Source organism: Esox lucius, chromosome 12, assembly GCF_011004845.1.
Source record: "Esox lucius isolate fEsoLuc1 chromosome 12, fEsoLuc1.pri, whole genome shotgun sequence".
In the NCBI taxonomy this organism is placed as follows: domain Eukaryota; kingdom Metazoa; phylum Chordata; class Actinopteri; order Esociformes; family Esocidae; genus Esox; species Esox lucius.
Window position 1 is genome coordinate 22855569 of NC_047580.1, and position 17675 is coordinate 22873243.

General features: G+C 40.1%; 2 protein-coding genes across 5 annotated transcripts in view; one reads left to right on the plus strand and one right to left on the minus strand.

The window, feature by feature from the left end:
* scube3 (signal peptide, CUB domain, EGF-like 3) overlaps positions 1-3511 on the plus strand; it is a 102614-nt gene extending 99103 nt beyond the window's left edge. For all 4 annotated transcript variants that reach the window (XM_010891441.5, XM_010891442.5, XM_020051903.3 and 1 more), the window contains one exon: positions 71-3511. In XM_010891441.5, the coding sequence (XP_010889743.3) occupies positions 71-223 (153 nt within the window). In that variant the 3' untranslated portion in view covers positions 224-3511. The remainder of the gene's footprint in view (positions 1-70) is intronic.
* On the minus strand, positions 2430-16935 carry LOC105022754 (specifically androgen-regulated gene protein). Its single transcript, XM_010891439.3, has 4 exons — positions 16806-16935; positions 10183-10378; positions 7549-7726; positions 2430-7401 (listed from the first exon to the last, which is right to left on the minus strand). The coding sequence occupies exons 2-4, from the start codon at positions 10285-10287 to the stop codon at positions 5588-5590; spliced, it is 2097 nt and encodes a 698-aa protein (XP_010889741.2). The 5' UTR covers positions 10288-10378; positions 16806-16935; the 3' UTR covers positions 2430-5587.
* Between the last annotated feature and the right edge of the window lie 740 nt (positions 16936-17675).

A 17675-nucleotide genomic window follows, 5' to 3' on the forward strand; every position in this document is an offset into this window, starting at 1 on the left:
TACTGGAATACGGTTGCTGTGCGACGGTTGCTGTGTGACGGTTGTTGTGTTGTTGTTTTCTTCCTGTTAGGATAAGAAGCTGATTAAAACTCTCTTTGACGTGCTGGCCCACCCAAACAACTACTTCAAGTACACCACCCGGGAGTCCAACGAGATGCTGCCCCGCTCCTTCATACGCCTCATAAGCAGCAAAGTATCCGCCTTCTTACGACCATATAAGTAGTGTTCAAGTCAACCCCTTCACCTCCTGCCCCAGACACCGCCCCTTTCAAACATGTAACTCAAACAGGACTTCTAAGTTGATAAAAATAACTCTTTTTTTCATATAGTAGGCTTTGAAGACACAGTTCACTATGCAGTCTCATATGTAAAATTATTTTCGTATCTGTATGCCATTTACTTCCTTCCAAAACCATGTAGTCTCTGAAGTCAACCAACTTAGGTCAAAATAATTCCTAACAGGTTTTCTTGCTCAGCTCTTTTTAATATTTAACACAACTGGTTTTGTTTTTGTTGTTGTCATTCTTGTTGATACTATTATATAGCATAGTTGGCCTTGTCTGTCATTTTCACAGCAATCTATAGTGAGAAGGATGTGTGTGTGTTCTGGATTTCACGTGACACATGTTAAGTCTTTCAGTTGGACAAGAGGTGCGTTTGTGTCAGACAGGAAGACGGTTGATGAAAGTGCCATAAGGTTGTCACATTTGTTTTAAGAAGGAATTAGAAAATCGGAAACCTGCTTTAATCAGCAGGTTTCACTTGAGTTACAGCTGCAGATTTGACCGTGCCAGGACAAGTCTGTTTCGATAACTGTATAAACTTTTCTATATCCATATACTCCATGAGCACTCGTCAAGGAGAAGGACCTGTCCGTTTCATGTCATAGTTACATTCCACAACATTCAAAGCCTTACTATATTTGAGCTCTTAGAGCAACTTCTTATTACGGTATTACTGTTAAAACAGTTTTTTGTTTTGTTTTCTTCTGTCCAGATTGTATAACTGTCTGTTACCTACCCTCACATATGTTCAGTTATTCTATATCCAAGTTAACTTAAAGTGTATAAAATTTAGTTTCTATTTTCTTTCCAAAACGTGGACATTTTGGAATGAAATAGAAAACTTGTTTTGTGAGAGCCACAAGAAAGAGACAGAGAAAAGTGTTTATGTCTCTGTGGACCATGACAGGGAGAGACACAGTGATGTCTTAGCTAAGGGACAAGCCTCTGTGATACAGACAATGTCTTTGTTGGACACAACTCTGTGAGAGGAAGACAGAGAAATGTCTTTGAGAAACATATGTTTGCTGCTTCTTTTAAAAAGGTCACTTTAATTCTTCAATCTCAAGTCCTGTTTCTGGTGTTTTCTTGACCTCACGTCACACTAATTGTCAATTGCTTTAATATAAAAGAAAGTTGAGTGTTCAGAGAGATGCATCATAAGTATATATACAACTCTACCACCTATACTCATGTAAGTTGATAGTCACATAACATTTGTCTTTCCAGATCCATGGACTACCAACCAATTTTATTGTCTGTCTTTCAATCTTGTAAATAATGAAAATAAATTAGACGAGGGTTGAATCCTTTTAATCCAAATTCATTTGAGCTTAAATAGAGTCCTTAAAATGTCCTTTTCACCCTCTACCTAATCCAAAGAGCGCACCCCTTTCCCAATACCTTTTAGATTCTGTCCTATTAACATCAGCTCATCCAAAGACTACCCACACAGGCAGGCCAAGTGATCATGGTGTGCACTAGAGCGACAGCCTGTCATCTTACCTTTGTTGTGTAAGTGCAATGAATTAAGTATCCATAGTCATCTTTATCTCTCTGTATCCTGAGAAATTCAAACAGTTAAAAGACAGACTCAGCAAAATGACACATAGATTCAGAGACAGAACAGCATTGTAGGTCAGTTTCTGCAACAATAGTATATAGTTAAATCTTAGCTTCTTTGTTGGTGCTGTGGCTACCACACTGTTACATTGTGGAGCAAACCTGAGCATATTTGCAGATATTTTCCTACATTGTGCTGCTGTTGTCTCTTTTTAGAAGTGCCAATACAGAACAAAAGATTGACTTTTTTTGGACAAATTTAAACAGTGCAGTGAATGGGTTGTGAATGAAGGTACTGCATTTATCTTTTCACTGCAATAATTTTGAAAAGGAAATTTAGTTGATCAGTACTCTTATCAATACAATAATTGTGATTGAATGAATGCGACAATTGCATTCTGTGTAAAAGCTTCTGACGATGACAACGAGCAGTCTTAACACACACAAAATCTTTGTTGAAAAGATAAATGTTAGCTACTGCTAAATATCATAGAGATTTCCCTCAGAAGTGTATGTTTTTTTTAAAAGTAAATACATGCAGACCTCATACTAAGAAACAACTGTTGAGTAAAATGTCACACAGAATATCTGCCAAATCTGTATTAATTTAAATGTAAAAAAAAAAAAGGTGTAGCTACATGTATGGTTGTCTTAATGTACCATTCATTTTCATATTGCCCTCTTTTTGATCCCAACATTTGAATGTCCATAGCAACACTTCATAGCACACACTGCTTCCACCCAGAGACATCTATTGAGCTGTTGACACTCCATAAAAGCAAAGGTTCCTGGAGGATCATTTGTAGTTTCTTAAAACAAAACATTTGTGAGAACCTCTAATTAGTCCTCAAAAAACCCTTCTAATGGTTCAGCATATTACTTTTTTGAATAACCAATGGAACCCCTAAAGGTTATTCAGAGGGCAGCAGATGGCCTAACCTAGCAGTTAGGAGTGTTGGGCCAGTAACCCAAAGGCATGATCGAACAAATCTCAGAGCTGTCAGGGTGAAATACAACTAAATATATTATAAAAGGTTATTTGAGGAAACATTAAAAGGGGATTCTCCAGGAACTTGTTCTTTTTAGTGTTCCACCCATCTTGGCTCAATATTCCCTCACTCCATATTCCTCCCTCTCTCCCTGCAGTCTGAAAACATCCCAGATCAACATTCCCTCTCTCCATATTCCTCCCTCTCTCCCTGCAGTCTGAAAACATCTCAGATCAACATTCCCTCCCTCCATATTCCTCCCTCTCTCCCTGCAGTCTGAACACATCCCAGATCAACATTCCCTCACTCCATATTCCTCCCTCTCTCCCTATTGTCTGAACACATCCCAGATCAACATTCCCTCCCCCCATATTCCTCCCTCTCTCCCTGCAGTCTGAAAACATCCCAGATCAACATTCCCTCTCTCCATATTCCTCCCTCTCTCCCTGCAGTCTGAACACATCCCAGATCAACATTCCCTCCCCCCATATTCCTCCCTCTCTCCCTGCAGTCTGAACACATCAGATGTTGGTATTTGTAGCTTTTTTTTTAAACATGAGTTTGCTATGATGTATCATAGAGTTGATAATGGTATTTGCACTTGAAAATTGTTATTGCTCATGTAAAAATGTCTGGATTTTGTATTGTCTTTTTAAATGAATGGAATTGGTGTTCTTACATTTCTTGTAGCTCTCGTTTCTTTTACAATTGCTCACCAACTGACAGAGACACACACACACACACACACAGTGCATATGTACAGAGGCAAAATGAAACAAGAGCATGAGTTTGTTTCTGTAAAAGACAACAATACTGTACAAAAAATAATAATACTCTAATTCAAATGAATTATTATTTGATGTCAACAGCCATCTTCTGTAATTGTTTTCATTAGACTGTTGAGAACATCCAAGACAACAACATACTCCTAAAAAGACAAAATAAGTGGCGTTTCAGGTAGTACTTCATGTCCTTGTCTTAGAAACTGTCAGTGTTATCCCACATTATATTGAGACTGAAAAATGTATTCTACAGCACTGGACACATCGAAACATTTAGATGGGCAGATATGTTATCTAGCCCTTTAAAGCAAGGTTATGAAACTTTAAGTCACAACATTTTATAAATCATGAACTATTAAATTAGCTAGACTGATCTTGATCATTAATATCTATAGGCTGCTGCAGCACACAAGGGTTAATATAAGCTATTGAATAGGTTCCTCAAGTTTTTTTTTTGTCGCATAAAACAATGCAGACACTGCAGCTGAGACATCAGTGTGTTGACAGTGTACATGTTGACAAGACAAACCGGAGCTTGCATATGGGACTTCATTTTGACACCATGCAGCAGACAGATAAAGGAACAAGACGTCGTTCTGCTTTGAAGGGCACATATCACCAGTGTGTGAGACATCTGTTCAGCCTGTATCTCTAAACCCTTACAGATTGCTTCACCAAAATATTTAAAGAATTTTTCAGACGAGTCAATGTGTTTACCATGACTGTGATCTAACATGGGAAAATGGCCTTGTAATTGTACCCATTCTGTAAACGCTGATTACTCTACCTGTAACCTGGAATTGTTCAATCCTTTACATGACAAAATCTATTACAACTGTTTCATAATAATAAAAGTATTACTTCATATTCATATAAAGAGGGTATCAAATTCTATTCAATATTAACTAAACTAACCACTGACATGGTTTATAAAGTCCTTCAATGGGTAACACTCCAATTCAGTGCAACACTTCATCTTTTTGATTGTGTCAAATTATGACAAATAATAATAATAATGAGTTATCAACCCAACCTGATGTCATTTTAGAAGATTATACAACCTTAGTAACCATCAGGAAGTAGAAAAGAGGAACCGTCTCTTAGCCAGACAAGATTCTTTCATTATCTCATTCTTGCCACTCACAGACAGTACATACAGTACGATAAATGGGAAACTGCCGTTGCTTCTCAGTAAACACTTTGAATGAGTTTTAATGTACGTCACACGTACAACCACGCTAACCACATGTTTCAGATTCATATCACAGACTGGCCACTGAAGCTTCCATTTATATGCTGTATTGTCCATCTAGTCTTGCTTCTAAATTGATAGAACTCATCAGTCAGGTGGCAAATCAGCTACATATTTTACAGGTCATTATTGTTCCCATTTTTAGATTTGTGGTGAAGTTAGAGGAACTTCAGGACAAGTTAAAACAATTGTATCAATGTTCTCGTCAAATGTTTACATGAGAGAAGTTAAAAAGGGCCTTGCTAAACATAACAATACAATCAGGTTTATTCTGAACACAGCTTGTGTAAGCCTAGTATTTTTGATAAGAGCATGGCCTATACTTTCATTACACACAAACATCCCTATATCCATTTTATCTTGCAAATGTTATATATAAATCGTTTGCAATTTTACTAAGAATGGAAACCCTGTACTGCAAAATGTAGTCAGTGAAATCTCTCATAATAGTATGATACTGTAATATTCATGAAAGGCAGCCTTGAGGTACACAGCATTTAAAAGACACTCCTATATTTACATTTCCTGTATGCCCAAGCAATCGCACATCACAGAGTGCTCCCTGCTACACCAAAGCAGGCCTTATCATTGAAAGCGCAACCTTCCCCTAAATTTCAATGTCCCATTGACCTAAGACCAGAGGTGGGATTAGTACGAAATACACACAGTATTAACAACAGTTTAAACACCTCATGTGGGTTCTGCAGTGGTGCAATTCTATCAGTCCCTCAGCAATCCTAGCTTCTTCAGTGCCTCCCTCCGGTCCTCCCCGTTCTTACTGTTGGGGCTAATAAGCACACTGATGCCTTGGGAACGGGGCAGCTTGTTCTGGGCCTCCCTGTGACATGGCTGGGGTTGGGAGGCCTCACCCAGAACATTCACAAAGTCTTTTCCAGCACCCAGGGAGGCAGGGCGACGTCTGGAGCTCCGTAGGTCGCCGGGGGACACTGAGCTACTGGGACATTGGTTGGTTTTGAGGAAGGTATTGCCGGCCATGTAGCTGCTCAGGCCCATGCCAGAGCGCTCCAGACTGGCTGATTTGAACCCCACAAGAGGAGGAATATGTTTGGGCGCCGTAGGAGGAGCAGCAAGGGTTTTGGCATTGTCGCTGAATTCAGCCGGAGCTGGGACTGGAATAGGGGTAGTGTGTGAGACTCGGGTAGAGGCTGGAGTTGAGGTAAAGGGTGGGGCTCGTGCAGAGGTTGGGGCTTGGGTAGTGTGTGGGGTTGGGGCTGGGGTAGTGGGTGGAGCTGGAACAGTGGGTGTGTTTCGGGTAGTGATTTGACCTGGGGCAGTATGTGGGGCCGGCGTTGATGCTGGAGCAGGGACTGCAGGAGGGAGTGCGGTAGTGGCCGAATTAGGGACATGGGCTGGGGCTTGGGTCCGGTCGGCAGCTGGGCTGTGAGGAGGGGGTGGCACCCATGCCTTCCGGGGTTTCACTGATACTACAGTTCCTGAGTCTTCTTCATCACATTTCAGAAGGCCAAGCTTCCGCAGGGCCTCCAAGCGCACAATCTGGGGGTCAGTCGATGACCGGTCAATGGGTGAGTGCTGGTGGGATCCCGAGGGACTATCCGACTTGTGGGACTTAATGACGATGTTGGGGGGAATCCTCTTGGGCTTGGGGGCCACAGCGGGTGGGCTCTTTGGTTCCAAGGCCGCAGGACTTGTGATGGTTGAAGCCAAGGCCTGGGGACTGGAGATGGTTGAGGCCAAGTGAGAGGGTGTTGAGTCGGCACTGACTTTTACAGGCAGATCAACAGGCAGTTTAGAATGTATTGCCTCTTGGGCTCCAGGGAAGACAGTCGAAGTTCTCTTCATGGAGACCTTGTTACGTAGTTGCTCCAGTTCACTGTAGGTTAGTGGACCTCTGAGTTCTGTAGCCGATGGACGATCCTTCTCTGGCTCATCATCCCTAAAATCTGAGGGAGGGGGAATCAGTTTCATATCCTGCTCAATAGGGACACCGGCATGTTGCTTTGAATGCTTGCTGTCTACCGAGACACCTTTAGGCATGTTGTCCATAAACTCATCTACAGGCAAACATGAGGTGGCCGAGGATCGGGCTGTGTCCAACCCAGCCACTTGTAGATGAATGGCAGGTTCAGAGGGCTTGTGGTCCGCAGCCAACTCTAAGGGCTTGGGCACAGTTCCTACCTCTGGCAATGTGGGCTCAGAGACTGCCCCTTGGGGTTTTGGATAAGTGACTGCCCCTGGAGTTCTGGCCTGGACTGCTACAATAGTGGCTTTGGGCTCCACTGCTCCTGCTAGAGCAGTGGGCTTGAGAGCTGTGGCTTTTGGTTCAGAGACTAGGGCACAGGGCCGAGCAGCTCCCCTTGAGGCTTTGAATTCGGCCGCTGCCGCTGGGGCCTTGAGATGGGTGGTGGCCCCTGGGTCCTTGAGAGGGGTGGTGGCCCCTGGGGCTTTGAGCTGCATACTGGCAAGGCCATTTGCCAGATGGGGTGATGGCACTCCAGCGTTCAAAAAGGACTTCTGGTCTATTCCAGAGTTGTGATTCTGGAGATTTGATACATCTGGAAGGCAAGTAGAAACAGCAGGATTTATTTGTCACAGGTTCCAAAGCTTTTCTTTAACAACCTTGAACCAAAACCTGGACGTGTTTTTCCTCCTGCACGATAATTCTGCTAGAGCAACTGCAGAGATATTTTTGTTGTACTCACCCTCCAGTCTAGTCTGTCCCATTGACTGGTGGCCATGTTTGGTTCCCAAGTTGCTAGGGTCTGATCCATCACTGGACAGACCACTGTCCTCCTCCATCTCCAGGGACTCAATGGTTGACTCCAGAAACATAAGGCACGCCCGCTCTTCAGGGGAGAGGTACTCCAGACTGTCATCATTCTGCATCAATCCAACACCCCCCCCCCCCCGCCCACACACACACACACACACACAAATAAACATTAACAGGAAACAAACAATAAGACAAAACGTGAAAGTAATTCAGACTAAGAAACATTGTAAACATAAAAACTGAGACCAAGAATATTCAGAATAAATTAAAGCAATTTCTGTGTTACCCTTTTATCAGGATTGCATAGCTTTGAAAAACTTTTATCCAGGAATGTCTATGTACAATATAATACTGTATAACATTAAGGGAGACCTTGTTAATACTCTGTTTTTTAAGTCTCTCTGTTGCTTTCAGCTAGGCTGAAGAGTACATTGAGGCCCAGTCAGACTGAAGACAGACGGATCAAAGTTACTGTATGTTTACCTTTCACACAGCACCGTTGGAATGACAAATTACCCCTTCTTGCTTCCAGCTAGCTTTCATCATAAAGTGAAGTGCCAGAGGAATGTATTTGCAGTGGATTTCAGTGAGGGACTTCTAAACATCCTTGAACTGAACAGACTGGCTTCTGATCATCCTAAAAACAGTCTCTCATTCTGTGGAGCCTCTTAAAGAAAGACCCTCTCTGATCAAACATCTGAATCTTTCAACCACAACATAAAACAAACCTAGCATTTTTAGGCTTGTTTTATAGACACAGGCTCTAACACTGTTTTAAAATGTTTTGCAAGCCACATAAAAAAGAGAATTAGAAATGCAGATGGAATTGGTGTCATTTTTTTAATTTAAGAAAACGAACATGAAGACAACACTAACAACAAAAAACAAAGTACAGACACCACAACACAAATCCCCCTTACCAAAAGACAAACCAAACGTCTTGAGCAGCACTCTAACTATCCCCCAACCACGCTTATTCCCTGCTCCCCCTCCTACTGCACAAGTGACGAGCCAACACATGCGAAATGCAAAATTGTTAGTTTGGCTGATTATTTCAAACATAGGTAATGTCCGAATAAATGTAATTATTTGTAAATGTCGCGTATTTCCTAATATAGAGGAAAACTGTCATTTTTTGTTGTTGTATTGTATTGAATTGTTGGTGAAGCCTGGTCAGTCATTCTGAGACTCCCAAGATGGGTTCTGTGTTGAGCAGGACCTCAGAGAAATAAAAACCTTACAATAACCTGGTTGCATAAGTGTGCACACCCTCTTATAACTGGGGATGTGGCAGTGTAAAAAATTAACCAATCACATTCAAACTTAATAGAAGTCATTACACGCCTGTCATCGTTTGAAGCGACAAAGTTCAGCTGTTCTAGTAGGATTTGCCTGACATTTTCTTAGTTGCATCTCAGAGCAAAAGCCATGGTCAGCAGAGAGCTTCCAAAGCAACAGAGGGATCTCATTGTTGAAAGATCTCAGTAAGGAAAAGGGTACAAAATAATTTCCAAAGCATTAGATATACCATGGAACACATTGAAGACAGTCATCATCAAGTGGAGAAAATATGGCACAACAGAAACATTACCAAGAAACTGGACTGGTCTGATGAAACCAAGGTTGAACTTTTTGGCCATAATTCCAAAAGGTATGTTTGGCACAAAAACAACACTGCACATCACCCAAAGGACACCATACCCACAGTGAAGCGTGGTGGTGGCAGCATCATGCCTTGGGGTTGTTTTTCTTCAGCTGGAACCGGGGCCTTAGTCAGGGTAGAGTGAATTATGAACAGTTCCAAATACCAGGCAATTTTGGCACAAAAACTTCAGGCATCCATTACAAAGCTGAAGATGAAGAGGAAGTTCACCTTTCAGCTCAATAACGACCCAAAGCACACATCCAAATCCACAAAAGCATGGATTCACCAGAAGAAGATGAACATTTTGGAATGGCTCAGCCAGAGCCCAGACCTGAATCCAATTGAACATATGTGGGGTGATCTGAAGAGGGCTATGCACAGGAGATGTCCTCGCAATCTGACAGATTTGGAGCACTTTTGCAAAGAAGAGTGGGCAAATATTGCCAAGTCAAGATATGCCATGCTAATAGACTCCTACCCAAAAAGACTGAGTGCTGTAATAAAATCAAAAGGTGCTTCAACAAAGTATTAGTTTAAGGGTGTGCACACTTATGCAACCAGGTTATTGTGAGTTTTCCCCCTCAAAGATTTCAGTTTGTTTTTCAATTGAATTGTTCACGTTATTGGTTACATTAAAGGTGGAAAAAGTTCTGACATTATTTATTTTTGTCTTATTCTTTTACATCACAAGAACCTGGCATTTTAACAGGGGTGTGTAGACTTTTTATATCCACAGTATGTTGCAGTGTGGCCTCAAAGCTTGACAATTTTCTTGCATGGTTCAGGGACCAGGGAGTTAATTAAAAACAAATGAAACCAGAAATTGATGAAAACAGGATCTGTCTTATCCTCCAGAAATATTCCCCTACTTGGGTTGGTGGGAAAAGGGCAGAGCCACAGGGCTGTTAAAGCACTCACATAGCTAGAGTTCATGCTGACCACACTGTCACAGCTCCCAGCCTTGTCGTTATTGATCAAGGGTTCCATGGCAACACAGCCTGGCCACGTGTCACTCTTCGGCATGGCACTGGGATGGAGAACGGGAGGAGCCAGGGCTTTAGGGGCCCTCTGCTAATTGGTTAGAAGTCACAGATGGGTCCAGGTGAGGAAGAAACTGGAAAAAAAGAATGCTGAAATGATGAAAGTTTTAATGTTTGAGGCAAAAATTACTATATCACCATGATGATCCATTCAGCAGTCCACTACACTGTACTTTTATATTACAGCCTGTGGTTAAAGATTAGGACATATTATATTTACTTTGTATTTTTTTGTTAGCCATCACATTTGATCAACGATATCATGACAGAGATCCAGATATCTTGGTACATGTCTCTAATACTGTATAGTGGTATTCAAGAACAGGATTGAGAACTGTATGCCAACCAGTAGCTTACAGGCAGGATTATTACATCACCAATACTGTCCTCCTATTTAGCCTCTACGTACACTTATCCAATAGAGGGCTACAAAGTTGTTGCCAAAGCTCAAGCTATTATTAGCATTTGATTCATGCTTGTTGTTTTTAAACTGCCAATGAGCATCAGGCATATGCTGTGGGCTTGCTGTTGCATTCCAAGGGAAGTGGAGAAGGTCTTGGACAGCGTGAGATTCCTAACTCTGCCATACATTCTTTAATTACTACTAAAACGTATTGAGTCACGCAGTGTAAACACTATCCCTAACATGGCACACTATAAACTAACCGTCACTATAGACTAACATTTAGGTATACTGTAGATGTAAGTGACAAATATGAATATCAAGTCTTATACATTTAAACGGTTATATATAAACGTCAAATACTATTCCGTTTTGGGGGTGGGTATCAAACCTGATTTGCAGAAGAATAATTTCCTTTTGTTTTCTACTTTTGTTTCTATACAAATTCTCACCTTGAACTTGAGCATGGGAAAATGCCAATACCAACAAGGTCCACATTTGAGAAGTAAAAAAAATAAAAAAATAATCAAATTAAAACCCAATGTCTCCTTTAAGTCACACTGTCCTTAAACACATGGTAAATTATCTGTACATGTTCAATACATAAAAGGAAACCATTATTTTCAAGAAATCCTACGGATTGACCTTGTATTTTGGTAATAGTTGAAATTCAGACTTAACAGCATGAATCAAATGCTGGGTAGCACAGTGGTCTAAATCAGTCTTTTGCAGCACCAAGCTAATCACGACAGTGTAAGATATAGCTGTATAAATGTATTAAAGTATATTTCAGTATAGGGTTTACCGGCAGGAACAGGAATACCAAGATATTGACACTAAACTCACTCCAGTTCCCCAGGACAGAAAATATGGAAAAACTGGTCATTTATTTAAACAGCTGGAAATAAAATGCAACAGAATATGAAATGTCAAAATATGTTTTCCATATTGCCGTTTCTACCTCTCTATCTGTATGACCATTAATCATTAATCATATTTACTTACACAAAGTTGCCTTGAATTCAAAACACATGCACTGTTTTGTACTGAAACTATACACACAACCTTGAAATGCCTTTAAAGAGCCACAATGTTGGCTCTAACTTTTCATCCACTGACAGACCCAGTTCATTTTCAGAATTCCAAATATGACGTTCTGTATAATGCCTCAAAGGCAAAATGCTAATTGGGCAGTCAAACATAAAATGCAGGTGCAATCCACAGATTGCTCTTTCATTCAGCAGGTCTACACCCTTATAACAAGGTAAGCGTACAAAGGTCAACTTTATTTATGACATTTTATTATAGCCCTAGACGTTTGTGTAGCCAGGTGCCTCAGCTTATATTTAATGCAGGAATAGACTGCATTGAAAACTACGCATGGACACTCATGGGGCCATCGGGGGCACTGTTTTATCATTTACTGAAGGGGTTTCTTAAGAAACGTATAATTATCTGCTCTCTTTTGGGTAAATGTTGACAAGATGTTAAAGGAACCATTAAGGGGTAGTATTCACCCCATGAGCATTTCTGAATGTTTTTATATTTCAGTTTTACATATTTATAAGTGTTGTTTAGCTTTAATGCCGTAAGAAATTTGTCAAAATACGAACAACTGTTATCGGATGCCAATCTGCATGTTTCTCCGCTATTTTTGATCAGCTGTGCACAGCAGCAGCTAACAGGAATCTACTATTTCTTTGCCGCTATTAATCTACTATTACTTTAGGATTTTTGCATAATTTAACTACCTAAAAACGGATTGTACCGCACAATGCTGTTCTACATCATTTGAGACATATTAATTGAATGAGAAATCAACGATAAAAACGGTTGGCCAGTAATTGAGAGTGTGACTACTGGTTTAATTAAATTCATTTAACTGGCGCAAAGGAGTAGTGATTAGTGCTCAGGTGCACAAGACGCATTGGCAAAGGCATTTTAGAAGATGATTAGTTGGTAGACTAAGCTGTTTAAACCAATGGCTATCTTGGAGGTGTTAATATCTCAGAACATTCTTATTGGCTAATGACCAAGAGTGTTATAACAAACCTTCACCAATGTGTCTGTGAACAAGACTAGGCCTAAGGTCAGTCAGAAAACCAATGACTGAGAAGTGCATAGGAAAGGTGTATATATTATCAGTCGGACACGTTTGTTAATCTAGGCATATATCTATACTATAGCTGAAAATGTTTGTGCCAGAGTCAATAAAAAAAAACTGTTTGTTGTAAAAAAACAGGGGAAAAAAGCACTTTAACAGGATTGTTCCTTTAAACTGAATTTGACATATATCATATATACAGTGAATATCAAATGCCTACACACAATTATTAAAAATGCAGCTTTTGTTTCTGCAAAGGTTGAAATCAAGACAAATGACGTAAGACCCTTTTCACCTTTAATAGGATCTCTCTGAAAAACATTAAAATAATACAGTCAATGCCTAACTTGCATAAGTGTGCACACTCCACAATTAATACTTAGCGGAAGCACCTTTTGCTTGGATTACAGCAGTAAATATGTTTGGATAGGCCTCTATCAACCCAGTAAACCTGGATTTTGCAATTATATCTTTCGTATTTGTTCAAGCTCAGTCAAATTGCTAGGGGATCTCCTGTGCACAGCACTCTTGACGTCAGTCTACAGATTTTCTATAGGAATTAAACAACACATTTTCCCACATGGTTATGGGAGACTGAATGTGTCTTCTGGCAAAATGCAATTTCTTTTTTGTAAGAAAAGGCTTCCTTCTGCCGCCCTACCCCACTGCTCAGACTTGTGGAGAATGGTTCTAATATCCCGGGAACGCCCAGTTCCGTATAGAAATTCTTGCAGCTCCTTTAAAGTTTGCCATTGGCCTCTTGGTAGCATCAATTTTAAAGGTGTCCTGATCTTTGCATATTTGTCATAGTGCCATTTTGCCTCCACTTCTTAATGACGGTCTTTGCAGTGATCCAAGATAAATGTAATGACATTTTCATTTCCATCTCCTGATCTGATAGAGGCCTATCTAAACACACTTACTGCCGTAGTCTTTGCAAAAAGTGCTTCCACAAAGTATTAGTTGTTGGGTGTGCTACCTGCAGGCTGAGCAGGTTAGTGACAATGTAAATATTAGTTTGCAAAACAAGAGTATGTGGATCAATGTAGGCTAGACTGTACAGTATGGGCAACAACAGGCCATGGGCTTTCTAGTTGGTTCCCAGTATATCCCAAATAAGTCTGGCTAGAGTTGTGAAAAATTCCTTACACAAATCACTTAATAGAGAAATGTAACATTTGACATAAAATGCAAACATCGGTCATTGTTATCAAATCTGAAAATGTATGAATTCAGTACTAAGTCATTTGGGATGTTAGCATATTCTTAATGTAATTGATGGCTGGGTGATTCTATTGAGAAGAGGCAGAACATTTCAAAAAACATTTAGATTAATCAATTCATAGAGACACAGATCTAATTTGTTGTTTTTGTTGAAACACAAGAGGATTGCTTCCTTGGTTTACAGATTGTCCCATGAGGTAATCTGTTCATGGAATTAAATACTATGCAACAAAAAGATGATGCTCTAACAGTGTAAATGTTAAGCTACAAAATATTATGATCGTAGCCCTGATAGACAAGAGAGGAACACTTGTCTTCAGAACAAATGTTTCCTTCAGAACCAAATCGAACAGAGTGGATAAGACCATGCAGTAAACCAGATTGGGGGAGAATTAATTTTCTGGACAGAACAACATAAACAATTATTGCAACACCTTCCCTGGTGCATTTGAAACATTCCTCACTGGAAGTGTGCAGATTTTTTTAAATTATCATTCCAGGTTAACTTTACTTCCATATTAGTTGTTTTAAAATATCTCTTCTGTTATGTGGTGGGGTCATGGGTCAAATAATTTTAGTTTGTTCCACAGTTTTTAATCCAGTCTTGAGCCACACCACTACAAAAATCCTAAACTGATTGGAGGGAACCAATCTTCTGCATGACCATATAGTGGACTTTGTCAGCAAAATTGTAAAAGAAAATTAGTGAGGAAGTTATTTGCCTGACTATTCAACCTATACTTTTCCAGTGTGGTATTATTCAGTGAGCTTCATATTTTATTTTAAAACTTCCTTCCATTGCAGTTGTTTAGGTTCATTAAAATGAGCGGTTGTGCATAAAACAAAGTCAGAGACGATAGCACTAGTTAACACTAAGATATCTATATATTGTGTTTCTACCTTTATTGCACATTTTCAATACCCTACAAAAACTCTTTAAATATAGGGTGTTACATATTCTGGTGTGACCGAGCACCCATCTGCTGCATCAGCATCACACCTACACCCCAAATACACCTGTAAAGTTCCCCAGAATTCCAGAGGCAGCCAGCAAGGCCAGCCCCGACCCTGCCCACCTGCATCTAGACAGGACAGAAGCAGAGAAGCATGCAATAGGAAAAAGAGTTTGAGCGGAAGAGGAGAAGGACTCCAGAAGACCGAGAGAGGGCAACAACCAGCCATGTTGCCTTTTACGCCATCTGGCCCCAGGTAAAGGACAGCCCAAGAGGGATAAAGACTCCAGGTAGGGGAAGTAGGATGGAAAGGCCACTGAGACTTGGACTGCAAGAGCCAACATCTCCACATTATAGTTGTTGGTTGGTAATGTTTGATTGTTCCCTCATCTCCAACCCTAACAATATATACACTCACACACACACACACAATAATCGAAATGTAGCCTTACACCCTTAAGAATTTAGCTACAAAATTCTAAGTAGTACTACTACTAGTTTGTTGTATTAGGGTAGTATAACTGCATTGGTGTTATAAACCTATTGTTCAATTCATCATGGTAATTTAGCTGTACTTGTGGCTGAAAATTTGGCCTACTCTGCCTGCCACTCCCATGAGCACATAATAGCATAAGTGATGGAGCGAAGAAAAATGTTTCAATAGCCAACCAGCAACTCCCAGTCCCAGGCTACATACCTGCAGGGAGGAGTGGGAAAGACAACAACCTACTCACCAGACTGACCTCAGAGCATAAATACACCTAGGAATGTCACCTTGCCTGCTTCCTAGAAAATACAGTTTCTCATTTAAATAACAGTTCCTTGTTGACACCCTCTGGTCTGATGTATGGACGTCTGTGCGTTTCAGGGAAATTACAAGGCAGAAGTGGAAATAAAGTGCCTTGTAAATAAAGGCTCTTTTGTCTACACTCTGGTTTGCTTTTCCATTGACTATGAACTGGCAATCCCTAGTAAAGATTGTCATTATATTCCATTTCAATAAGTGACATGGATTTACTGTGGCGATAATAGAGGCAAGAGAAAATGTTGTGTTGTGTCCTGTGACATGCAGGACAGACAGAGCACTAGTTAATCGTTTACAGTAAATAAAGGTTCATAAGACATACACACAATGTTGCATAACTCCCGACCTGCACAGAGTACATGCATGAAGAAATATTCCATTAATGTTTAGCTTGGCACCCAGAACATACTGAAATCTCAGGTACTCAGTGGTACATGTCACTAACCTACAGCTCACCCTTCAGAGCTCAGGGAGTTAGTTAAACGATGTGTCAATCATCTGCCAAAACATTCCCATGGTAGAGCTGTCTGACTCTATCCTTCACATTATTAACCAACTGGAAGGTACATCTTAATGTGTTCTGGGGTGGTGTCTCAGGTACTGAATCATAGCATAACATGACCACAAGAGTGTGAACGAACAGGTACAGGTATATTTGTCTTCTTAATGAGAGTGATAGATCCCATTGAAGGCTTAAATCCCTGAGTGCCTGAATTAAGTCTCGTGCTCAGGTTAACCGGTAAATTCAACCACAACGATCCAACGGTAAAACTTTGTTCTTAACGATATTTACTACAAACTAAATAATGTATATTATTAATGTAGCCTATTGTATATAAGTAAACTACTGTTTTCCTGTTCCATTTCCAATATTAGTGTTGCTTTATGGAATGCATAATCTAGACATCGTCAGGATCTGAAACATCAATTCATGCAGGAAACAAAGCAAAATAACCTTTCTTAAAGGCAAAATATTTCAAACAAGAATTAAATAATCTGAAAAGAAACCTACCTGAGACCAGTATACTATTAGTATTCCCTGTCCACAGAGTCAATGTGCACCGGAAAAAAGCGTCACAATTATCCAACCCATTAAAAATACTTTTCCGTGAAACTGTGAACTGAAGGCAATGTTGTTGAATTTCAGGTGAGCGCTAAAGGCTCACTCTCTAGTCCCCACCCCCCATGCGGCCAATCAGCACATGATCAGTCTGAGGTACCGGTTCTCTGGAACCGCCAATGGGATAACAACAGTAAGCGAAATTATTAATAAGGGTTGTGAAGCATCCTGCACACTACAGGGCTGATTATTTGGTCCAATTGATAGATATATGGGACGCATACAAATGTAGAAACCCACAAAACCGCATGCCTATATTTAGAAAGCGAAAAAACGTTAATGTTTATTAAGGAGTTTATCCCGCTTATACCACAGTATCCAACCAAACGTATATTTACACATTGTATCAGTAAATGTAAGTTTTTTTCATACGTTGGTTGCTAAAAACGTGACCCACTCCTTGTTTAGTTCTGTGTTTACGGACGCTATTGATTTGCTACAGTAATTACTAGACTATTGTATATTTACATAACGAATTACTTCGTTTTGTCTGTAGCCGCAAAAACATGAGAAACTATACATTTCGTAATAAAACAAGTAAATACAATAACACATTCTTTCTACCAGTAAATGTTTTCTTATAATGTACTATAATGCGCACTTCCATTCTGTACATTACATTAAAAAAATAAACTCCATAATGGAGATATTTCCAAGGTTGGTGTTATCTCATGTCATTTTAATTATTTATTTTATAGAATATTTGTAGTTAATCTTTTATTAAGGGGGCCCTTAATTTTGTAGGTGACTTTATTTTAAATG